The sequence below is a fragment of the Ctenocephalides felis genome, unplaced genomic scaffold, assembly GCF_003426905.1.
Source record: "Ctenocephalides felis isolate EL2017-DRISC unplaced genomic scaffold, ASM342690v1 CF-g0.4_SCAFFOLD_03571, whole genome shotgun sequence".
Lineage (NCBI taxonomy): Eukaryota > Metazoa > Arthropoda > Insecta > Siphonaptera > Pulicidae > Ctenocephalides > Ctenocephalides felis.
Genome location: NW_020539725.1, coordinates 71,355,909 through 71,383,172, shown reverse-complemented (window position 1 = coordinate 71,383,172; position 27,264 = coordinate 71,355,909). Strand labels below are relative to the sequence as shown.

General features: G+C 28.4%; 2 protein-coding genes across 2 annotated transcripts in view; both read right to left on the bottom strand.

Moving 5' to 3' along the window:
* Positions 1 to 925: 925 nt before the first annotated feature.
* LOC113384705 (nidogen-2-like) lies at positions 926 to 17,113 on the bottom strand. Its single transcript, XM_026622464.1, has 19 exons — positions 16,753 to 17,113; positions 8,675 to 8,983; positions 8,290 to 8,484; positions 6,798 to 7,042; positions 6,517 to 6,715; positions 6,185 to 6,389; positions 5,776 to 6,037; positions 5,494 to 5,707; positions 5,113 to 5,306; positions 4,836 to 4,999; positions 3,851 to 3,996; positions 3,451 to 3,589; positions 3,165 to 3,288; positions 2,902 to 3,051; positions 2,671 to 2,825; positions 2,312 to 2,587; positions 2,033 to 2,207; positions 1,669 to 1,953; positions 926 to 1,609 (listed from the first exon to the last, which is right to left on the bottom strand). Exons 1-19 carry the CDS (start codon positions 16,954 to 16,956, stop codon positions 1,354 to 1,356), a joined length of 3,897 nt encoding a protein of 1,298 aa, XP_026478249.1. The 5' UTR covers positions 16,957 to 17,113; the 3' UTR covers positions 926 to 1,353.
* A 36-nt stretch (positions 17,114 to 17,149) lies between these two features.
* Positions 17,150 to 27,264, bottom strand: part of LOC113384706 (kinesin-like protein CG14535) — a 402,038-nt gene continuing 391,923 nt past the window's right edge. The window contains exons 10-11 of the mRNA XM_026622465.1: positions 18,128 to 18,238; positions 17,150 to 17,213 (exon numbers count right to left, since the gene is read on the bottom strand). Coding sequence (XP_026478250.1) covers positions 18,182 to 18,238 — 57 coding nt within the window. The 3' untranslated portion in view covers positions 17,150 to 17,213; positions 18,128 to 18,181. The remainder of the gene's footprint in view (positions 17,214 to 18,127; positions 18,239 to 27,264) is intronic.

Here is a 27,264-nt window from a genome sequence, read left to right as displayed (position 1 = left end):
TTTGAAAAAAAAACTTTATTAATAGATAACAAAAAAAACTATATTATGTACCAGCAACCGTACCTCTTCTTCCAGAATTGTTGAAGATCTTATTTTTAGCTTGTGAAACAAATCGTAAAATTTTAAAAAACTTGAATCTTATATCCGCTTAAAACCGCTTTTAAAACATAAACGATAAGGGGTGTTTTATAATTTTCTTTATAGATTTTTTGAAATCTTACTTAATTCGCTAGGTATTCCACAGCATAATGCAAAAATTAATGTTTGGATTCAAAAATTAATGACATTATGAAAATCGCGGTAATATGAAAGCCTTGAATCTTAAAATTTAAATGAATGAATGAATCAGTCATCTGGCATCATCATCTGGCATTTGCAATGGCTATGAATGTGCCCCACAAACATTTATATATGGCATGCTTTGCAGTGAGTAAACCATCCATATTATTTGTGTTAGCTTACCCTTTCAATTATATACTACATAGTTCCACATTCACAATCAGTTGTTTTTAATAGTAAAGAATTCTAAAAATATTTTTTCTGGCTAAAATATGATTGCGGTACAGCTAATATATATAATACAAATTTTAATATAAAAATCCCGTAAAATTTATATTTTTATTATTTGGCCGTTTAATGTATGTACATACAAAATAAATTTACTTGTATTCTATCTTATTTATAAATGCCTCAAATTATAGTATACAAAATTATTAATTAAACAGAAACTAAAATTTTTGGTAGTAATATGTTTTTTACACACACAATTTTCACAAATACTTAATAAAACACTCTTAAAATTACAGCAAACAAAAATTAAGCGGTAATATAAATTATTTCCTTATAATAGTCACTTAAATAATTGTTATAATTATTTTGTATAATTTATATCGAAAAATATTCATTCAAGTGGCAAATCTGGCTTATTATGATAAATGTTAATGTAAGTGATAATTTAAATTATATCGATTTTTTTCTAATGGTTTCAATTATGTTGATTATTATTCGAATCAAATGATATTTGCCGCAAATATAACTATTAGTTCTATATTTTAAATATTAATAATAGGTATGCATAACACACTAGAGAAGAATGCTTCTTATCAAAATGATAAAAATTAATGAAGTATATTTTTGCAAATATTGATAAAAAGTGACTTGAATATAGCAGTAGTTATTGCTTTACAGGTGGGATTTGACTGAAGATTTATATGGTCTTCAAAATTAATTCGAAGTACAAATTTTATATATAAATCGTTTTAAATGTATACCTTATTGTTTTCCTCTTATAAAACTGACCTCAAGTGATTCGAATTCTGAAATTGTGTTCTTTAATCAATTATTGTTTTAATTTTAATGCCTGGAATCACATGTACCAGATGGATCCGCACATGCGCACGTGTAACCTGTGCGTGGATTTGGGAGACACAATTCATTAGAATCTAATGAACAAGTGTTGCCTGATTCCGTCCCACAATATCCTGCTGCGTCAGGACATTTTTCTGTGACGGCTACAATTTCATATAATTTGTTACCGCTACCACCCAGCGGGACAGCAACGGGCGCTGAGCGAGCCCCCGTGTAGCGATCCACGCTCTCGATCATCTTACTAAAATAATATAGTAATTAATATATTTTATAATAGACATAGAGATTTACAAAACTTACGACTCCCAATCAGTCCAATAGAACCTGTCTCGTGTAATCGCCAAACCGAATGGGTACGTCAACCCATCAGCCATTTTTTGTATTCTTTTGGTTTCTGGGTGAATGCATTGGACACTCTTAGTGCCGGCATCAGTGTAACAAAGATTATCGGTGTGCCAATCGATTGCTAAAGAATTTGGCAAATATGCTTCTGGACCTTCGTAAAGAACTTCGCGTTCTGATCCATCCATGTTGCTCCATTCTATGCGAGGGGCATGACGGTTCCAATCAGACCAAAACACTTTGCTAAAAAATGAAAATTAATAATAGTAATTGAACAAGTGTCATTAACACAATAAGATGTTCAATTTCCGAAACTAGTTACCCTTTGCCAGGATGAACCGCAATACCTCTTGGATTTACAAGACCCGTGTTAACTAATACTTTTCGTAATTGTGGTTTATCTAAACTGGCTACCTCAACAGTCAATTTCGTAGAATCTGTCCAGAACATTAGGCGGGAATTCCAGTCAACTGCAATGCCTTCAGAAGATCCAATATCTGTAGAAATATAAAGTCATAAAATCAAAATCAAATTTTCTGGCAAAAATACAAACTTCTCCTTGGTGAAGTTAATAATGCATGATAATAGAATAATATATTACCATTGTCTAATACTGTAGCCACCTTGGTACCGTTATATTCCGAACTTTTGATAGCTTTTCCAGCAATGTCGGTCCAGTATACTCTGCCTTTAGAGCAATCTATGTCGATACCAATTGCCATCTGGTAATATGAAACTTGTATAGGTTTACCACCAGGTTGGGCACCGCCTTCAGGTGTATATGGTACTCGTAAAGTAGCCATACCTTGATTCAGTAGTAAGAAACCACTGTCGTGTTTGGCAGGGCGCTCGCAGTGCTTTCCATCGCCATTGAAACCTAAGTAGAAATGGCAGTGAATATTTCTAAAGGAATACAAATTTTAAAAAATCGTTGTTAAATACATATTTTAATTATTGTACCTTCTACGCATACGCATCTTGGACCACGTTGTGTCGATGTACACCTGGCCATAGCGTGACACATTTCTGGTTCTTCGGCGCATGTGGGTTCTGCACGACAAGTTTGTCCATCACCACGATATCCTCTGTCGCATACGCAAGTGTACTGACCAGTTCTAAAAATATTGATTTTGTAAATTTTATTTTATAATATTTAGCTTTATACTGTTATTGACCAATTTATTAATTTACCTTCTATCTTGCAAACATGTTGCATGTATAGGACAATTATCAACTTCATTGCAGGAAGGCGGCGGTTTTTCGCAACGGCTATGACCTTCGCCTACGTATCCTTGATCGCATTCGCAATAATGAGCTTCTTCATCTGCATCCCACAGACAACTGGAAAATACAATCACAATCACAAATTTGTAATTGATTGTGAATTTTATTATATATAATTATATGTTATCAATCAATCTTAATATGAATAACAAGTTACATCGATGGTGTACCTTGCATGTTGTGCACAAAGAACTGTACCACAGAGTCCGGCTCTGATGCAGGTTTCGCTTTGAAGATCTTTGGTGTAGCCAGAGATGCACTGACATCTTCTATCTCTGCACTCACCTCCTTCACCTGAAATAATAATTTAATAAATAAATCAGCTACAAATTTAACTAAAACTTTTTCGACATTTTACAAAAATGTTCAATATATCTCTGAATTATGATATATATGATCAACGTTATGTTATATAACATTGTATCCAAAAATATACTATTTTCTTTCTATACATACCACATTCTTCATCTACGTTACAAACACGTCCCACGGGCATACATTGGTATCCATCACCAGCATAACCCTCAGAACATACACAACGATCGGTCATTCCATCTTCTTGTTCGCAAGTAGCATGTAGGTCGCAAATATCGGACTAGAAAATATAATACAAAAAATTGCATTAAAACACATTCTCTGTTGCGCACGCATATGTTGCGTGAGATTGCTGTCAATAGCCAGGCGTCGAACACAATAGGTGCTATCGCATTACTTGTACTACAGGGTAGTATTTTCAGTAAAATAAAATGATTTCGAAATGGTTAGTGAACATACGAAGTTTGATGAGTTAGCAAAGATCAAGTTATTTTTCGCTGATTTTTATAAACCATATATAAAATATATATAACAAACTTACTTCTCTGCATGATAGCTTCAAAGGATTACATTCAATGCCATCGCCAGTGTAGCCGGCGGTGCATTCACAAAAATATTCACCACCATTTCTAGCCGAGTAAACGCACTGAGCATGTGGATGACAAGTATTCACTATGTTACAAGATACTGAAAAAAATATAGGAAAATTTATAACAAAAATTAAAACAGGTTATAATAGCAATATTAATAGAAGTTTATATATAAAAGTGAAACAACAAAAACTGCTTAACAAAAAAAATATTTTTTTTAGTTTCGTGACTTTTACGAAATTTCTCTGTATTTCTACGCATGTTACACTTTTATTACGTAACTGTTACGTGCAATATGATTTTTCGTAAAAACTTCGTAGACGTCACAGTTGTGTTCAGCGGGGTACTTATGTACAAATACTTAAAATTAAAAAAAATGTATCAAAACTACTAAGTTATTAATCATCATAGCTCAATTCTAATATAATTAGTATGCTAATCTGCGTACTCACGTTTATTTCCTGTAGGCCCCATAGTATCCAGAACATATCCCGGAATTGGATGGCAATTATGGTAATCCCTACTATAACTATATCCTTCCGGACATTGACAATGATGTCCTGATGGGGAACATAAGGGCAAGGGACGAGCACCGACTGTTATTGAAAACGGCACACACGATTAGTAAAATTAATGAAAAACACATGCAGTAAAAGTAGAAATAGGATTAATAAAAATCATACTTGATACATGGACTAGTAACTCAATAACCAGATTTGTGTTAGACTACAACACTTCAGAAAACGTAATTTAATACTTACAGATTTTAATGATTTTTTTAACTGACAAAAAAAAATATTTATATGATTAGAATAAAAAAAATCACATCAAAGATATATAAATGTTAACGGTTTTATTTGTGAACCATTTAAATCAAAGCGAGTTGGTTACATAGAAATTAATTATTATTAGTGATCAATATCATACCAAACTCACCATCGGGTTCCGATCGCAATCTACATTCCTCATTTTCCAAACTGTATAAGTAATAATTTTCTGGACAAGTACATTCGCCCATAATGCAATAACCACGTATACGTTCTGGTGGTTGGGTGGTGTCTGGCATTTCGGATGTACAATCTCTTCCATCCCCATTGTAGCTAGAAATACAATAAAATAATTATTTTCACTAAAAATTGAAGAAAATATAAACTGATGTGAATTTACATCAGTTTTTTTTAAGTCAATTCATTTAATAAATTGTATTTCTTACCCAGGTAAACATACACAGCGATCATTAACATCACACATAGCATTTGGATGACACCTTTGAGTTACTTCACAAGCTTCTTGAGTCAGAGGTTCACAACGTCTTCCATCACCAGTATATCCTGGTAAACATTCGCAATGGAAACTACCTGGTTCGTTGATGCAACGAGCATTGACATCACAACCGTGGATACCAACCTGGATAAAAACAATAATTTATTCATTTAATACTCTAAATTATTATTTATTTCCTGTCTAGACCAGGAGCATTAACGTCATCGATTTTGGTCAGCCAAACAATTGAAAATAAATTTATGGTCTATTATTACTTGATACCAATTGCTTCAGACTACATATAATTTAAGTTAATGTTACTATTACCTACCTGGCATTCGTTAACATCGACACATGCAGATTCCTCTTCATCAGTGCCATACAAGAAATGGTAACCACGATCACAGACACAACGATGATCATCTCCATCAGCTACACAGGCACTATGTTCACCACATCTGAAATCTGCACAAGGATCCTGCTCTCCTGCTAAAGATACTTTATCGCTCATTCCATACCGAAGAATTCGTTCACGTGACTCATAACTATAATAGAATAGAAAAATATAAGTAAGTAATCAAATTTTGATATAGACATTATCTTATTATCTTACCCGATGAAGTTCTTGGATACTCTAATTTTAATCGGATCTGGTTTGTCAGACGGGCTTTGGAATTTACATGGTTCATATGAAAACCTTTGTGATAGTTCGTAAACCAATACTGAAGCTGATGGATCATCTTCTAAACCGCCGCTTTTGAGGCGCAATGTACGTGTGGCTACTGATCTCAAGTCTCCTGGTGCTGGATGAGAATATTCTTCGATGAATTCGTCGAGTTCTACTTTTGTTCCATCTCTGAATGCCGGTAAAGTTCCTAAAAAAAATAATGCAGACACAAAAATCATAAAAAATATGATAATTAAAATCATAATTGAATTGCTTAGGATTATTCTGAATGATAATTAAACTACTTGGTAAAAGACTAGTTTTAAAAAATTTACGGAATTCAATTAAGACTTACCCGTAACTTCTCCTTCAAGTCGAAGTTGATCGAACAGATCTAATCCAGTATAACGTTGAGTGATGGAAATTCTATGTGGTGTTCCAGGGAATGTAATATCAGCTGTGTGATTGAAGACGCCACCTGTTAATTGATATCCATTTTGCGCAGTACCTGCAGGTTTTGCAAACAACCATCCGATGACTGATCCCAAAATATGTAACACCTAAAAAATATTCACATGATCTTAGAACAATGTAAGAATTCTGTGTGGAGCAACGCTTCTTTGTCAGATACTTACTAAAGTATTTTTTGAGGAAGTAAATATGTTAGTTTGTGTGTATGATATTCACCTGCATTTCGTATCCATGCTCCCTAGGAACTTTCGACAAAGCAGTATAAGCTCGTCCATCAGCCATGACGACATAACTTTGAAGCTCCATAACGCCTAAAGCTTCACCATTTAAAGTTCCAGTGATTTTACCATTGACTCGTAAAGGAACGTCACGTTTAAGACACGCGATACCGTTGCCATAATATCCTTGATCACACCTGGAAATAAAATATAAATTAAATTAGAATTTACTTTTCTAAACTAAATATTTGGCAATAAGTATCAATTAATATATTTTACTTGCAACAGAAGCCTTCCTCAGTATCCTGACACTTGGCCCTAGCGTGACATTTGATGCGGCCCCCAGCAGCGCAAGAGTCTGCTGAAGAATCTGAAGCAGAAGTATCCAAAGAATCGCTACTTTCGCCTGAAGAAGACGCAGCAGTGTCTGGTTCGATGACATCGCCACGTTCTCCCAAAGGACCGACTTGGAACATCCAATATCCTGGCTCGCCCACGTTGGATAAACGACTTAAATTTACTACCTGAGGAAAATGAAATCTGCTTAGTACAAGCTAATTTAGAAATTAGTGCTGTATAGCATCGTGCCTTAAGGCAAATTGCTGGAACTTTCCGTACCGTAATGAAATTTCAAATATATTATTACAAATACTGTAACTTTCATTATTTTTGCTATCTTGTTATCTGAGCAAATCAAATGTAAATCATAGATCAATTTATCTCCAGAACATTAACAATCGTCATTTCATTTTGAATTCAATATCAAAAAAATAGTTGCCTAATTTACACAAAATTGAAAAAGTGCTCCAGTATAGTCACAGTCTAAACGCATTTACAAATAATTCTGTGCGACATTTTCACTTATACTGAGCTTAGCCCAAATTTGAAAAGTGCTCCAGTACATAAACAGTCTAAACGTACTTGGGTAAACATTTGTACCAGAGTGGCGCTTAGACTGTGCTTAGCCCGGGTAATTTTTTGAATTTTGATCCAAAATTACAAAAATATTTTATGGAAAAGAAAAAAAAGATGTAATAATTTTTTATCGTCAAAAGCAATTGATTTGTCAATATAAGCAGAAAGTTAAAGAGAAGTTAAAAAATTGATGTAATACAAAAAATTCAGCTCATAGAAGGTTAAATTTTAGTTAAATTGAAAAATGTCTCATAGTTTATTCAAAAATGCAATGACAAGTAAACTATAAGCAAGTCTAAATTTATATGTTCTTTTAGCAAAATGATATCGAAACCACAGATCATATTTCAATGTTTTGAACTTTCTTAATAATTGTTGATAATTATTATCAATATAGTTATAATATGCATATTGTTAGTGATACTTTCATACATTTTAAACCTAATTTCTTGACTTTTAAAACAAGTTATCTATACTAACATAAGAATAATTAAATACAACATACAAATGTTTGTAATAATAAGTTCATCACTTTCTCAAAAAAGTCGTAAATGTAAACAAGTTTATCAAATTAATTTAAAAAACAAATGGTTTCTTTACTCCAACATGTATTTAAGTGACAATTAAGTAAACATTGTCTAGTTAAATTGAAATTCGTCCATGAACTAGATTTCTTGAGCATCTTTTAAACGTTGACAAGGATTTAACAAAAAACTGGGCTAAATGACAATTAAAATGCTGCAAGACAGATAAGCGCAGAATTTAGTATTAGTAGAAAAGTGTCACTTAAAACATACTTTTAGATTGTGGTATAATAACATCAACGAAAAAAATTTATAATAATAATTATTATTACCTGATCAGTTCCAGATCCCTTAAGTACATGAATTCTGCCATCTTCGGCACCAATTGCAGCTTGGGCCCTGACATCAGGTAAGCCCGAAGGGCCAGGAGCACCTTGAATCCATTGCAAACCTCCTTGAGGATACAAAAATTCGACATAACTTTCAGTGGCGTCAGTTGTTGGATTAAAACCTGTCGTGACAGCAACCTGGGACAAATAATTACCTATTAATATTAAATGCCACTTGGCCATGACGAGGATAATCATCAGTCCCAGTTAATGGTAAATAAGGATTTAAATTAGAAAAGGAAAACAAAATTCGATCTACTCCTCACTTGCTTCACTGAACTAAATTTTCTAAAATCACTATTTTTACCGATATCACTCAATCTATTACCTGGAATGTGTTAGTTTTAAGTCCTTGCCCCCCATGAAAGCCAACGTTGTCCCATGTCGCAATAAAAACTGATTCGGCATGGAATTCAGGAGCGCCGGAAAAGGCTGTTCGAACAGCCTGCTCTGCTCGCCTGATATCGGCAGCCTGATTAGCATCATTGACTGATACTTCCCGATACCATACTCTGCCTGATACTGAAGTATCAACATTGCTGTAGAATGGAGCTATCAGAGGATACTCCATTGGGAATGGTACGTTGAAGAATATTGGAATCTCTGTCCGAAAGGAGAGGAGACCATTTGTATTGACCTGGAAATAAAAGAAAATTAAGTTACTAAAAGGTGCTTGAGTAGAAAAGACTTATTATCATTTAGACTCTTATAAGAAAATATATGTTCAATTGACATGTTTTAATTTTTTTTTATTGTTTATTATTATAGTTTAACTGAATACATAACAATAAAATCTACAAAACTATTCCATATTAAAAATATCCTTAATGGAAGTTTGCAGTTCGTTCACCTCACGGTGCAACTCAACGATTTCCAGTAACAGATTTGTTCCGCAAGTTTGTTAAGAGGTTTATTAATAGAATGATTCAGAGTCGATTTTAGTACAAATGCTATTAGAAATTTATGTTTATATACATTACATAGAAGAACCAATTTCCGACAGCTGATTGAAGAAAAAAACGAATTACATACTAATATTTATGTAAGAGCTGGCGAAAAGTGGCAACAGGAATTTTTTGAGAAGTAAACATTAGGGATCATTATAATAGAATTTTAGAACGTCTTAATTTTTTTATGTTTGTGATGAGCAATTGAAATTCAAGAGTACTATGAGCTGTTATGATAAAACTTTTGAATTTTGTAGCTTTCTCGGAAGATAACCACAGTAGGTCTATCGAGTCACAATTTCTTAGACTCCAACTTTTTTCATTATTTTACTCAGATTGATCTGTATCATTTAATCCGTTATCTAATTAAAAAATAAAATTTTATATTTTATATATTTATTTTACCATGTGACCTGAAATTTTGGTCTTCGTGCAACATTTCATTCGTCTAAGTCGTTGCAATTAAAATGTCAACTCATAACGCGAGGGCGCTCCTCTTCAAAAAGGCTTCTAAATACTTCTCTTAATTGACGTAATTCAAATGTGGCCTGGAATAGTTTTATTTATATCTTTTTAAACGCTTCAAAAGTCATACAAAAGATGTTACGTATCATTAACATGACACCGACAAATAAACATGTCTGTTTGGTTCCGTATAATAGAACTCGAAATAGATCTGGACCATCAGACACGTGTTGGAAAATGAAACAAAAATTGTTTTTTACTTATTTAATTATTTTTTCAGAATATTCCTGAAATTGTAAAGAATGATTTACCACCTGTCATAAATATTTTTTTATAGTAGTGGCTTTGTAATATAAATACTAGTGAAAATAGCTTTTCAGGGTTTCCTGCAATATATCACCACCGAATTTTCTAATGAGAATCTCATCACCAAAAAACTTCTCTTTCTGGGTTATAAAGAATACTCATAGAAAAAATGAATAGAACGACTAAAAAAAGTTCTGATGTCTTTCTAGAAATATGAAAAAAATGTTTTCTCCCAAAGTGTATGATAAATCAGCAAATCTAAATTTGAAGGGCACTCGTAATTATATCATCGGTCATTAGTCTTCAAAATATGATTGCATAATCTTGATAAGTATTAACAGATTAATACGAATATCTATGATAATGATTTGGCTTTTGACCTACAAATTGTATAATGTAATTTTAGAATATATGATATTAATAGTTTTGTACAGAACAAACCGATTTAAAAAACTACACAAAAATTATTCATTTATGGTAGAAGTATACAAAGGGATTTTGGTTTTTGAGTAGATTTATTGCCAATCAAAATACTATATTTTTTTAAGACAATATGCTGGGTGTAAATGCATTTAAAGAAATTATCTCCTATGATATATCTTTTTTTTAATTAAAGGGAAATCAGAAAATTAAACGTTAAACTTTCTAATTGCAAAATAAAATGGCAATTCTCTATAATTTTCCTAATAAAATCATATTCTACCTAGATCAAAACATGTAAATTTAAAATAGCTATTTAATGCTATTGAATATAATATAATAACAGGTTAATATTAGCTTCATTAGCTAAAAGAATTTTTTGGGACTCGCGAAATAAAGATAGAGTTTCACTATATATTGATAATTTAATTTTAAACCACCAGATTCATCTCTTCAATTAAAACATTTGCTTGTTGCTTAGTTTATTTCGCAATTTTAAAATTTATTATTAAAATTATAAACTTAAGATGTGTTTTCACTTTAAGTTTTTAAGACTAATTTTCTAAATTAAAAATTTATATAAAATGAATATGAAGTAAGAGGAGAAATAATTTTTATTTTTAATCTTAAGAAAACGTTTAGTCTTAAGAAACTTACAGTGCTAAATTGCTTATAATAAAAACTCTTATTTTGCATATAACCTAGCAGTGTTATATAAATGGATTAAATATTATTCTTTTCATTAGACAATTCTATGTATTATTAACTTCCCGTAGGGTAAGTTATAGTAATCGCAAAAAAATCAAAAATAATTTTTTTTGCATTTTTTACGTTTTAAGTACTTCTGAACATTTTGGCATACCTTAGAAAAAAACGGATGTATATGTATGCGTGCGGATACCAATGTTCGTCGACGATTTCGGGAACATGGGTCAACCGTTTTGAATAATTCATAAAACATTCGATTTGTACTGATAAGGAGACGTGATGATAAGTTTTTGACAAAGGCAGGTCTAGCCGTTCCGAAGATACGGGACAAAAAGTACCAAAAAGGTAATTGATTTTTTGAGAGAACGGAGCGTCCGCTTTGTATGGAAATGAAGGACTGATGAAATTTTTGAGAAGGCAGGTCTATCGGTTTCGGAGATCTAGTAAAAAAAGTGAAAAATTGCCATTTGGCGACCAAAAATGATCATTAGACATATGCACATAAAATTATTGCATATATTATAGATATTTTAATAATATTAAGAAATTTTGTTCACTTTTCTATGGGTTCGACATTTAGTTTCTCCACAGCTAACATATCGCAATTGCTTAAAAAAAAGTTCTAAATTCCCAAAATATATTAAATTATAAAAAAATCAAACTTTTCCAAAAGGTTAAATTCTTCCAAAAATTTTAAAAATCACAAAAATCAATTTTCTCAGAGTTCTAAAAGAAAATTGAATTTTTTTCTCCAGTAGTTCCAGTACTGGAATTTTTTAAGTTCCAGTAATTTGCTTTAAGGCACGATGCCATGCACCACCAGTTAAATACTAATACACATATTTTCTAACTATTATATATGAATGAATGAAGTAATCCATTCCAAACATAATGATTTCATTACTAATTCGATCCTATACGATTTATCTTATTTAATTTATGAATCACAGATACTACATACTATACACATTCTGATATTATCAAAATTAGGGAATTTTATGAAGAACCATTTAATAGAAGTGATAATAATAGACAACTAAAATTCAAAATAATACTCATCATCATCAGTGATGAGATGTGGCTATAATTATTTCCAACGAAATTAGTAACTAGAAATAAAAATGCCAATGAGTAACTAGAAATGAAAATAATTGTCAACAAAATTAATCTGTAATATTGTAATTCATTTGTTTAATTTTGTAAGACAACAGTCTCGAACAGCTTGATATCAAGCAGTAATAGTGTCACATGTGAATGAAGATCGTACCAAAAACGAGTTTCGTGGTTCACTAAGGTCATTTACTCGCAATTGCAATTTCCAAACTCTCAAAATTTTTGAATCATTATAATTCTCTTAATATTGTTTGAAATCAGATAATATACTCAAGCAAATAAACACGGCAATTTAGCACATAGATGTTTGCATTTGTGTCAATTCTATTTCAAAATTAGCAAATATTGATAAAACTGAATGAATGTACATATATTATTCTTGGTCAAGTGGCAAAAGGTCGAATTCGTAGATAAGCATTGGCAACAAAATAATCAGCCGTAAGATTAATAAACAATTTCTAAACAATTCCAACAAACAATGTGATTGAAAACGATAGAGATTTATAATATTAATATATTTAAAATTTTTAGAACAAGGGACTACAAACAATTAGAATAACATTATTCTCTGATAAAATAATGTTATAGCAACGGTATGTTACGGGTCTAACTGCATATGAGTGGGTAGTAAAGAACTATCAAAAATCTATGTATTCGCTGTGCAATCAGACCTAAAACCTAACCTCCAAAAGGCTCAAACGTCAAATAACAATTTTAAAATAAATGCATCTTTCTGATGTCTCATTGATAGCACCTACGTGAAGTTAGGCTTTATGTATAATTCATACGAAAATAAGCCCGTAACATAGATCATTTCAAAAATTAGAAAAAAATAGCTTTTTTTGAAAATAATAATATTTTTTGAAAACTTCGATCGCCAAAAATGGTATATTTTTAAATTCTTGTTCTGAATCTCCGAAACCGCTAAACCTTCCTTTGCAGAAATTGCAAAAAATATCGTCAAAACTTGTATTCACACATATACACACATACGCCCAATTTTTCTAAATAGATGTGCCAAAATGTTCAGAAACCTCTGAGACATAGATATGGAAAAAAACCTATTTTTCATTTTTGGGCGGAAGTTAAAAAAAATTATTATTGTATATATTTTCTTTGTATTGTAAAATTGTAAAAAATAGTGTAAGCACTTTCAAACTACAACATTAAATTCTTTCTCATACATACATCATAAAACAAATTAATTATTACCTCATAAAAAAACTTTTTAGCTTCTTTATATCTTTCAAAAATTCTTTACTAATACAAAAATACATTTTTTTTTTCAAAAAATATTAAAACTGAAGTAAAGTTGAATTAATAAGTGTGATTGTACAAGTTTTATCAACAAAAAATAGAGACATGTATTTAGTCGCAGGTAAATAATTTTTGCTTTTCATGTTTTTATAAATAAATCATAAATTACATGAATATGCAAACGCAATTTAGTAATGTGGCCCTAAAATATTCAATTAATAAATTGAAGTGAAAAATGTAAAAATAAATTAAATTAAAATTCGAACATTGCGTTTCAAATGAAATTATTTACATAAAATCTATTAACATAAATATGGGTAGAAAAAATAGCCAAAAAGAATATGTCTATAGTCTATAAGAATAAGTCTATAATGTAAAATCACCAAATAAATAATTTGCTATTAAAATAGTTCGATAAATATTAGCATATAGAGTGAATAACTAATTTGTTTTAAAATTAAACAAGAATTAATTATAGAAATGTTGATTGAAAATCCTCATCAATGCAAATACTTGATTCATGATTCGTTCTGTATGCAATTCGATATAAATTGAGGGATTCAAATAATTATTATAAAACATAGACACTAAATCAAATAACATTAAATCGACACGAGTAAATAGTAGGTTATTTAAAAACAATATTATTTTCTGATGCAATATTTACTGATCAATTTAAATTTGAATATGTAAAATTAATATTTGTATCATGGGGATGAATAAATGTTAAAGATTTGAGGGATATCAAATATACACGGTTAATGGATATATTAATCATAAAATTAATAGATTTTATGTGAAATTATGATTTTTTCGTAGAAAGGTCAAAAATTTTAGATTATTCCTATAGATTGCTATAGATAGGTTTACTAATGCTCTTCAACAAATTATTTATTAACGTAAGAAGAATTTTTTGAAAAATCTGGTTACAAACTTCATGTGCATATTGTACATGTATCATTTAACTAATTATTTTGTAGAACAAAAAGAATATTTGTAATACAAATTCAAACACGGATTTAGATTTGCACAGTACAAATTGCTATATGTAAATTATATTTGTAATAGAACTATCGAATCCTCTGTAGGTAGTACTCAATTGCAAAATATCAGTAAATTAGTATCTTTGTTTTAAGATTTTACTCCCACTCAAATAAAACAATCCTATATTTTTATTACTCCAAAATAAATCATCACTAATGATTTCCGAATGAATCCTTTAGAATTTCGCAATAGTTGGCACGTCGTAGAATTAGGACATCTAAATACTGATTTGATGATCTTTTGAACTTACTTTGTATTATTAGCGAAACTAGAACAACTAACTAAACTGGAAGCTGATTTTATACTCGTTAGAGCTATAAAATTTTGAAATATTACAGAATCTGTCAGTTAAAAACGAATCTGCTTGTATAAATATTATAAATAGGCTGTTGAGGATGTGATCGGCATGGTCATAAAAATGTTACAGCATTTGTAACCTAGATTTAGGTGCATTTTAGGATTTTTTAATGTAAATTGAGATATTTGTGGAAAATGAATGGGGGCCCCGATCGTCATATGGACAAAGCTTTTTGAAGTAAAAATAATTTAATGGCCATATGTCGATAAATGAGTTGGAAGGGCTTCCTGATTTAAAACATACTCTGTCTGGACACTGATTAGGAAATTAGTGTTTCCTCAAAAAAGTGATGCAAAGAAAATGTGAAATTATTAGAAATGTTTTATTATTTTACTAAGAGTTCTCTATGAGTTGTCGTAATGACACTTTTTCTCAGGCTTTTCAGAAGGCAACCCAATGGTCGTCCTAATTATTCATTAAATTTTATTTTACATTATTTCTATATATTTAAATATATTGCAGAAATGAGCTTTTCTCTCTATATTATTTGAAATCAATTTGAAACAATTTAAACTAAATTTGTCGTAATTGGGGCAAAAGCATAAAATTATAAAGAATGCGAATTTAATATTTAATTCAGGAGAAAATGTAGTACTTTAAAGCTGAGACAAAAATTCAGAGATATTCTAAAGCAAAAGTTTAATAAACTCAGGTAGTCCATATAATATTATAATTACAACTTTTACGACAAAGTTAAATACAACAATTTACAACAAATAAATTTTTTACAGAATTTATTATATATAAAGTTTGCAAAATTTAATAATCACTCTAAGTCTGAATTTTAATAGTATTAGTGTTCTTTTGGTTGACTTAATATGATTTTTAGGATATGTTGCTTAAAAAAAATCTAAATCTAGGTTAGAAACATAAAGTTTTGTATAATATAGTATGTATAAAAAAACTTTATATAAAAGATAAAATATAAGACCAATATCAACGACACGAAATATTCTTGTCCATCGGTAGGAAAAGTGTATCGGTAGGAAAAGTGTATATATTTTATTTATTGTCATTTATGTTAATTCAAAATTTTCAGGGCATTGTATTTATTTGCAACTGCAATTTTAGAACTATTTTATAAATCAGGACTCTGATTTGTTAAAAACTTTAGCAAAACAACTAACACTAATTATACTAATAATAAAACAAAAACCTTTTAACATCAAAATCTCGCTTATCGAATTAACTATTTATATTGTAATTTGATTTACATAAGAGCCAGAACTTGATTAAACGATCACAAAAATTACAGATAACACATATATTAAAGACTTACTATTTTGTGATAATTTAATAATGTTAGTATAATCGTGAAATATTGTGTAGCAATATATCATGGATTATTTATTATTGATTTTTCTATTTACTTTATTTATTTATTAACGCTAAGATTAGCAAATTGTAAATACTTCTTTACTCCATAATTATTCAATCTTAATTGTTTTAGTTTTTGAATTTTATTTTTGGTTTTTACTGAATGAAGGCTACGATTATAATCGAAATGTATGGATTGTAAAATAAATGTTTAAAAGAAATTGACTTTGACCAATTATTAAACTTTGTTAATATATATGTCGACATTAAAATCGGAATTATGTTGTAGGTGGCTAAATTCTCAGAGCCAAATAAAAATTAATATAAAAAACAGAATTTTACAAAATATGTAAGTGTTTGCATTATGTATATGGAAAAAAGTATACCATAAAACTATATGAACATATATATATATATATATATATATATATCTATATATATATAAAATTAAAATAAATATTATCAACTCACGTATATACTGGTGTAGACTTCATCATAGAAATAAACAGGAGTCTGCAGAGTAATTTCACCTGTAGAAACATCATCTACATGTGGTAGCACCAGATCCCTTCCTTCCCCAAAAGGGTACAACCTGCCCTGGTCCAAAGAGGCTGCCAATCCGAACAAAAACGACACTAAAATAATCGTACGCATTGTTCCAATCACTTTTACCATACAAATGTCTTATAATAATTTTAAAATTCGTTTTCGATTGTCATCTGAACGGAGGAGATAAATAACTAGCACTGCAAAAAATAAAAAAAATCACACTTGAATTAAAAAAAAATCTTATAATTTTTGTGGAAATTCAAATTGGACTTCTTCCACTGCGAGCTTAGAAGCCGCACTGTGCCACATGAGATTGAGACGCGTCTAACAATCTTATAGAACTTGTGAACAGATATAGAAAGGGCCAGGGTCGAATTGGAAATCTAAAAATGTAAATTAAAAATTTTTAGGTGAGTCTAACGTAGATTTTAACACCATGTAATAAAGCTATATTTGGGTATATGAATTTTATTTGAAAGATATGGATTTGATCACCTGGATGATCCAAGTAAGGTACACCATTAAGATTAATGTGAAAATAATGCAGAAAATAAAAAAATTAGTTTCAGTTGAAAATATAATAAAATATAAATACTTTTATTAATTGTACAAAATATATAATATTTTATAAATACTGTATACTAAGAATTTTGTTTTTGAAATTGACGAGCACTGTATAATCATGCATTTGTTGCAATATTTAGCATACAATTTTTATAACGGTATTTACTACTTATATATAATGACTTGTTAGATTTAACATTTGATATTTAAATAAAAATAATGCGTATGGAATGCTTGAAATATATGGCAAAATTGTAAATAAACAAGATGATTGTGGGCATTTATACATATGAAATTAAATGGTTATAACATGCCTCAGATTGTAACGTGTATTGATATGACTAGTAAAAATTCTCAGGGTTTTTAATACTATTTTTTTAAATTTTTAATATTTATATTAATTTGTACAGTTTCGACTACTAAATATGTCTCCATCATTCAGCAAAAAATCTTATTACTCAAGTTTTAATCAAATTCTGCATTCTAACCCGAAAAAAACACTAAGCCATTATATTGAAAAATAAAAACATTTTAGACATTTATTATTTAATTCTGTGATGATATCATATATTATTTTAATTCTGTACAATTTCAAATTAATACATTTTTTTTCGGCGCAATTATTGTTAATTATTCAAATAACATAAAAAAACATGAAATGTAAAGAGTAATAAAAAAGTAATTTCGAAAAAAAAACAAGAAAATTAATTCCATCACATCTCGGAGCACCTACCTAATTGTTAAATATTTCATATATGTCATTCAGGTTTTTAAGATATATAGCAATTTAAAATAAGTGATTACTAATATCACTACTGCTCGATATCAGACTGTCCAAGTAAAACTGAAAAATGTAGATATAATTATAATTATGATAGGTCTAAATGATGCATCACAACAACTTATTGAATACATTCATTTAGATTGCTAGGATAAATAGTAATAAAAAAAAAACAAGTAACTGATATCAGACTGTCCGAAGAAAACTAGAAAATATAAATTTAATTAATTTTATGAAAGAAAATACCCATTTCCTAGGTATTAAATTAAGAATATATTACCACCACCAGTATTAGAAAAATTCTATTAATAAAAATATATCAAATGTCTTTGTAAGTTGCCTTCCAAAAGGTAATGTTTTTCAGAAGTATCATCACAAAAGCCAACTGGACTCTTAAGGTCTAATGTCATTTATAACTTTCTGTAGCTATTATAATCGTCCAAAAATCGAAAATGATTTTCGACGATTTCGGGCCTATGGATGATCAGATTTGAATAAATCAAAAAGCAATAGATTCCTATTGATGGGTACATACGAGTATGCTGATTAATTTTTAGCAAATGTAAATTCAGCCGTTTTGGACATACGGAGCTAAATATGCAAAAAATGACAGTTTTTGAGAAAACTAAGCATTTGAATTATTTGTATTGACAAAACGATTGCTTTTGGGGAAAGATTTTTTTTTTAATTTTCAAAAAATTTTTTTTTGGAAATCAAAATTAATTCGAATTCTAATTCTAATTATAGCTAAAGTTCTAAACATCACTATATACTTCAAATAAATAGTTTTAACTTTTCATTTCAATTTATGTAATTCTGATAAACATTAAACAATGTCCTTTATTATATCCAATTGATATCTAATCGTCCACTTTATAAGCTCTTATATTTTGTCTATAAAATATAAATATTGAACGGTACGGGAAGTACCAGCAATTTGCTTCAAGGCACGATGCCATAAGCCACTATTTTTTTTTAAATTTCCAATTAGTCCCTGCTTTACCATTCTAATATGTTTACATCTATAAATGGTTCGAATTACAAAAAAGCCGGCATCATCTTTTTCAACTATGAATGAAAAAGGAAGCTTTTTCGATCTTGTGGGTCAATATATCATACACAGTGAATTAATAGTGAAAAATATATGTATATTTTTATACATATAATATTCCTAAAAAGATACGCCGACATGTGTATCTGATTAGAGAGCTAATGAACTCCTCGTTAAAGTTAAATGTCTGTTAATTAATGGCATGTTTAATTATTATACTGATAATGTCGACATTAACAGATTATTCCGTTTTTGTATCACCAGGGTCTTTTCCTCTAACATTATTATTATGATTATTTCAAGTTGAACGGTTTTGAATGACATTTGCTATATTTAGTTGTTTGGTGTTAAAAATAAATCGGGATAATAAATATATGATTTTAACTTTTGTGATGAGTGCTACTATAGGAAAAACTAATTTAATCCAAATTATTTATTTTAATTCAATATTATTATTTTTTGGTATATTTTGTGCTACAGGTGAGAGCTTTAGTCTTGCAACTAAAGGGTTTAAGTTCAATGGGCTTCTCGGACAGCTTGATATCAAGCAGTATAACATTGAAAATATAGATTTAACTGAAAATAGCCCCTTCCCAGCATCACATTAAAAATATATCATCAGTATTAGAGAAATTCTAATAATAACAATCTAACATGGATCAAAATATAATATATTAGATAATACTATTTGAGATAATGGCTATATGTAATACAATAAATGATCATCATGATGATCAATTGATTTGATTGCAAAACTAAACCTAAGGCAATTTTTAATTAATAACTATAAATTACGACTATTAATGATTTTTAATAAGCTAATATTCATTTCAAACAGACAAGAGTTACTCGTATTAATTTGATTATCTAATAAAAAGTGTAATCAAATTCATTTATATCAAAACAGACAAATATTTTATATTACGTTACAAATACAAAAAATTGACCGTGTGTAAGGTTATGACCATTGAATTTTTTTATATGAAATTTCATTGCGCAAAAATATTTAGTTAATAGTTTGTGCGAAAAATTTTATTTCAACATTGTATAAAAATTTAATATAATTTTATTGAATAACTAAAAATAGTTTACAGTGTATTAAGTTGATTAGAATGCAATTGTATAGCACATTTATAATAAAACTTCGTATATTATTAATTACTTAAAAATAATTGATTTTAACGAATTGTAACGGTAGAATTATAAATATTTAACACAGCCCATTATTCCAAACTTGAATATTTTTTTTATGAATAAACCACTTTTCGTAAGCCTATAATATTTTAGAATGTTCGTTAACACCAATGAACTCTACCATCATACAAAGTTTCATCAAAATCGCCAAAGAGATTTTTTTTCAGAAAATTTTTATGAGAAAAATAATCAGCAAAATTCCTGAATAACATTTTGCAAACAGATTTTAAATGTTTAAAATTGGTTCAAAATTTTTTTGCAACAAAAATTATGAAAAATTTAGCATTTTTCTGCTAATTCTAAAAAAAAACGATCGACTGAACGTCTTGCAAAACTAATCAACGAGAGTCAAGTGTTAGGAAAACTCCTGATAAGAATAATTTTTTTTTAAGTAAAATTTAAGGTTTTTCAAAAGTTTAAGAAAATGTGATTTCAAATTGATGAAAACATTTCTGACTGAAAGCAGGGAAAATTATTCGATTAAACTACTAAGAAATAAGAGTTTGTGGTAGAAGAAAATTTATGGCTGTATGTGTTAAATTACAAATTTAAAAAAATAAAATAAATGATATTGGTACAAAAATTAGAAAACTTAACTAAAGGATACGAAAAATAAATGTTGGCCAAATCACAGTCATACTGAACTAGTATGTGATTATAATATTTCATAAAAATCGGTCAAACCGTTTCGGAGGTGTATTGAGACGAACAACATAACCCGAGATCTTTATATATATATATATATATATATATATATATATATATATATATATATATATATATATATATATATCTGCAGGTACACCTAACTAATTTGCATAGGAACTGATGTTTATCTCAAAGTATAGTAAATATTACAAATACATGACACATAAGTTGAGTCATTTTGTATATGAAATCACTTTAAGCAGGTTTCGCCGAAACAATTGCAAGATTTATTTAATAATCAGAATTTACGTTTGTTGCTTTCTAAATACTAGGAAATATTAAATGGAACAAAGATAGACTATTATTCATTTAACTGTTTAATATTTTTCCTGGGTATTTTCTGTTTTTGCTCATAAATTTCTCCCAAAATTGAAGATCGTCTTTTTGAATTATTTTCAATTTATCCAAAGGCAACCCAATTGTAATTCAAATTTAATTTTTAATCATTTATTTTGTCTTTTATATTTTAACATTTGCTAGTAATACCCAGAAAAGCTGTTTTTACTAGAAATATTTTTGATTGATAATGGATATCACTATTACTGTTTGTTGTCAGGTTGCACCCTATATGGGATGAAAAACCCTCTTTCTGTAAAAATCTGTAAGAATAAATACATTAAAACCCCACATTTGTCTTACGATTAATATATATTAAATATTATAAATACAGTCCATACAAATATGAACAAGCGGTTAACAAAAAACTATCATGTATAAAATATTATAGTACAAACACTACTTCCATATCAATATATTATGTATATATAAATTTATAATAATCATTAATAATAGCATTGCAAACTAATTAAAAACGTTTTTATTTATAGTCATAACTTTAATATAAATGACGCTTATGAGACATAATATATACAGACTTTATAATACATACGGTGATGTCTATGTAATAAATTCATATAGTGCATTTTTACTAGAATTTATAATAAAATAAAATTTAAAAAACCAATTTAAAAAAATGTTTTAAAATCGTGAATAAATATTTAAAAAAATCGTTAAAATGTTTCAAGTTATTTGCTCTATTTTTTCGAAACTGTTATTTTAAAGGAACAAAGTGCTTTTAGTAATGAATATTTTTAGCCACCTTTGTTTAGACTTTACGAACATTTAAGAATGAAAACTTTTACAATTTTTTTTAATATAAATTTTAAACACGATTCCGTTCTTTATAAAAAATTGCTTTTCAATATGCACGAGCAAAATAAATAATTTGACAAAAAACTTTTTTATAAGCTCTCAGTAAATTGCAGATATTTTAATAATTTTTTTATAGGAATTTGATGAAGTTTTACGGTATTGCATTGAATTACATTATTTAAGAAATATATTTTTTTAACAGATAAAGATATGTGTTGGACAAAAGAAATTAAAACAAGATTTAAATAATCAAAAGTTATTTGCTCACTTTGGAAACAAAAAAATTAAAGTGTTTTAAAATCTGGATGAAATTTATGATGTGTAAAATTAAAATAAAATAGCATAAAAAATTAATCCTGCAAACTGTTGGTAAAAAGTAGCTTTTCTTCGACTAAAACCTTTTTTTTATTATATTACAAAAGTTTATATGAAAAATGAATATTTTTTATAACAATAATATTTTTTATAACGTTAAAATTATTACTCAATAACTTCCCGCAGGTTACGTTAGATTAATCTAAAAAAATCGAAAATGAAACTTTTTCCATATCTTTACGTTTCAAAGGTTTCTGAACATTTTGGCATACCTTAGAAAAAGTGGATGTATGTGTGTGTGTGTTTGGATACAATTTTTCGTCCACAATTTCGTGAACACAGATCAACCGATTAGAATGATTCAAAAAAAAATTCGATTTCTATTGATAAGGAGATGTGCTAATTAGTTTCTGGCAGAGGCAGGCGCAGCGGTTTGGGAGATACGGGGCAAAAACTGCCAAAATGGGAATTCAGTTTTTGAGATAACGGAGCGTCCGATTTGAATAATTCAAAAAACATTTTACTTGTATTGATGGAATAAGAAATGGTTAAATGTTTAAGAAAGGCAAGTCCAGGATCTGGAGATTTAATAAAAATAATGAAAAAATGTCATTTGGCGGTCAAAAAATGATCATTAGACGTATGCACATTAAATTATCAGATATTTTATAGAGATTTTAATAATAAGTATAAACTAGCTGTAAGTGGAATTCTGTCTTGAGGCAATTATGGCATCGTGCCTTGAGGCAAATTGCTGGAACTTCCCGCACCGTAACGAAATGTTCGAGGAATATTGAATGTTTTCAAATATATTATTATAAATATTGTAACATTGTCTAATATTTATAAGAATTATATAAAACGAATTGCAGAGTTGAAATTATTTCTAAAGTATATTAGAACTATAGTCAGAATTAAAAATAAAATCTGAAATATTTTCGATATACAAAATACTAAAAAAAAAAAAAAAAAAAAAAAAAAAAAAAAAAAAAAAAAAAATTCCAAAATCAATTATTTTGTTAAGACAAGCAGAAAGTTCTTTGAATCATTTAAATCGGACGCTTAGTTCTCTCAAAAACTGCCATTTTTTACATAATTAGCTCCGTATCTTCGAAATGGCTGGGCCTGCCTTTGCCAAAAACTGATAAACACTTCTCCCAATCATTACTAATTGAATGTTTTTAGATCATTCAAATCGGATACTCCGTTCGCTCAAAAATTCGATTTCTATTTTCTGCACTCTTTGCTCCGTATCTCCGAAACGGCTGGACCTGCCTTTGCCAAAAACTAATCAGCTCTTTTCCCAATCAATAGGAATCGAATGTTTTTTGAACCATTCAAATCGGTTGATCCGTGCGCCCTAAAACGTGACTGGAAATTTGTATCCACACATACATACACACACACACACACACACACACACACACACACACATCCATTTTTTCTGAGGTATGCCAAAACGTTCAGAAACCTTCAAAACGTCGAGAAATGTAAAAATTTTCAATTCCGATTTTCGGCCCATTACAATAACTTACCCTACGGGAAGTTAATTAATTTACATTTGTATAGGTTTCATAACAAGAATGTTTTTCAATTAGTTTTTTTTTATAGGATTTTGCTGAAGTTTCACGATATTTCAATCAAAATAATTAACTGTTTAGACTTTAGCGCTCGCTTTTATAAAAATTCAAAATTTTCAAAAAATCTAAGTTTTTAAACATTTTAAATTACAATACGAGAAGTTTCAGCAATTTGCCTTGAAACAATGCCATGCACCACTAGTTAGTCATACTATTTATAGTATTTTCTCAAAAAAAACTGTATGTTTGAGCATTTAATAACAAAGGTTCTAAAATTATATAAACTGTGTATAATCAAACCAAACAACCTGAATCAAAATTTTAATAGCGATGAAGAACATACTGCTTATACAATTTTTTGTAATTTTCTTTACTAATTTCATATTAGAAAAGGAAATTTTAACTAAATAGAATCGCCTAAATAAAGTAGTTTTTTTTTAATTTTGTGAATATTAAAATGGAAGTAACAAAGTAGATTTTGAAATTCTGCTTTTAAAATAAATATTTTAATAAGAAAGTATTTAAAATTAAAGGTTCTATATTTATATAAACTGTGTATGATAAAAACAAACAAAAATTTCTGATTGTAAGATTGCAATTTCTAACAAAAATATTTTTTCAAGCCGTAAATGCCATTCAATGCTATAAATTATTCCTTTATCCTCTATGATATATTTAATGATCGGTTCTCTTTGAACTTTGTTAAATAGTTTCCAGTTGCAAATGTTTTTGATTATGTCATGTTTGTTATATGGGAATGCATAAACTTTCTTCGGAAAGAATAATATATAGAACAGAAAATGGTCGACCGGCCACACATGTGCCGCACATATGGCGATATATCGAGCGAAACACACACACACATTGCTCAACAAAAAATAATCTTTTGCCTAATATTTGTAAGCACAGACGAATGGAAGGAATTTCTAATGGTTTATTCGAAATTTGTTTATTTTTTGGCGCTAAATAACTTGGTGAAATAGTGGAAAAACGATTGTTTTCACTCTACTAGAAATAGGATTTTGGTATATAATTATTTCAAACTTTAAAGTAATTATCTCTATTATTGTTTTTAAAGGGTAATTACCTCTATTATTGTTTTTAAAGGGTCTGCCAAATAATTTTTTTTAAAAGTGCAATAAATAAAAAAAAGACACTGAATATTTTCTCAGGATTTTTTTTTGAAGTTGAAACTAAAAGATAAACTACTTGAATAAAATCCTTTGCTAGCGGACCCTTTAGAAAACAACTTTCTATAAAGAAAGAACGTCATCACGATAAATATTTATTTATTATTATTATTACGTTAAGGAGTATCTTTTAAAAAAGTTTTACACATCATAAAACTAGATCTTTAGAACAAAAAACTTATAATAACTTGAACCAATTATAATGCAAGCATAAAATAAACAAGTCGGATTTTCTGTCGAAAAGTTTTAAACTAGTATAATGGATACTGCCAAAATTTTATAAGTTCATTATATCATAATCATTATATCATAATCAGGAAAGATCAATTTTTTTAAGATATAATTTTTTTAAAAAAATCGGTAATTGCATATTAATTATATAGGAAATATTATGAAAAGCATGGATCTAGTAAGATAGATTCTGATTAGAATTAGATTTGTTACTAGTTTATTAAAATTAAACAATCAAACGATTAGAAAGACTAAAAATATTACTGAGCAGAGCTAATTAAAACTCGATTTAAACGTTTAATTATTTTATATAACAGAGATTGCGAAAAATTAAACATTGTATTTATTATTTTGTAAATTTAGTTCTCTAATCGTGTCAAATAACTAAAATATAACAAGAAATATTTTCACACGCTAAAATTGTTTAGATTAAATTCGTAGGCTTGTTTCACATTTTTCAAAGATAAACTAACCGAAAAAATTGCTATGAAAAACATATTTAGTATACGTTATTTTAGTAATTACTAATTTAATAATTTAGTACTTAGTATGTGAGGAAAAGCAAGTTTTAATTACAAAAAGTTGGCAGTATTTTTGTTTTGTAAATACATATTAAAATGTATGTAACAAGAATACTTAACAAAAATTTTTGAATGGAAGTATTAAAGTAGGTTAAAATAAATATTGAAGTTCTGCTTTTAAAATAAATATGATTTTAAAAAACATGCAAACAGAATCAAAATTTTAATTGGTATGAGAAACAAACTTATATAATTTTTTGTAATTTCGATTACATGATATATTAGAAAAGCAAATTTTAACTTAATTGGGTCGTCAGGATTTATTTTTTATTTTACCAATATTAAAATGGAAGTAATAAAGTCGATTTTGAAATTCTGCTCTTAAAATAAATAATGTATTAATAAATTAAAAAAAAAACAATAGGAATAAAAAACATAGTTCTTATTTGAGGATATATGAGGTTCGATATATGAGGAAGGGTAAATTTTAATTAAATAGAAATGCTAAAATTTAAAAAAAAAATATTAAAACTGAAGATATTAAGTAGATTTTGAAATTCTAATATGATAAGAAATTTTAAAAAATCAATAGGGGTGAAAAACATTGCACTTATACAATGTCTTAGTTATTCAAGTTACTTGGTATAAGAGGAAGAGTAAATTTCAATTATATAAAAACGACAGAATTTTTTAATAGTTTGTGAATTAAAACTGAAGAAATAGAGTAGATTTTCAAATATAATAAAAAAATATTTTTTCTAAAATAAACCGAGAAAAAATTCAATTGCAATGAAAAACATACTCCTTATACAATTTTTCTAATTCAAATTATTTGAGTCGCCAGAACTTTTTTTCGTGAATATTAAAATTGAAGAATGTATATTATGTAAAACCATTTTGCAAAATATTTAGCACGCCTACAAGAATTATTTACTTTACTGCAATAATCTTAATTTTAGTTCCAGTATTTATTCTTCGGTACAAAATGTAGTTTGATCTATGAATTATTGTGACTATTAAAATTATACGACTTGGTCCTTAATATGATTTGTTTGGTATTTCTTTGGTAGAGTTACAAAATCTATTATTGTACTGCATTGATATATTGCTGAAAGATTGTCATATTGAAAAAGTAATCCGAGAAAAA

Excerpts from the sequence above, each read along its gene's own strand:
- LOC113384705 (XM_026622464.1), bottom strand. The coding sequence starts at position 16,956 with ATGGTAAAAGTGATTGGAACAATGCGTACGATTATTTTAGTGTCGTTT. Across the intron at positions 7,043-8,289 it reads AGGGATCTGGAACTGATCAG|GTAGTAAATTTAAGTCGTTT; the intron begins GTAATAATAATT and ends CATTTTCCTCAG. Across the intron at positions 6,390-6,516 it reads AGCATGGATACGAAATGCAG|GTGTTACATATTTTGGGATC; the intron begins GTGAATATCATA and ends AATATTTTTTAG.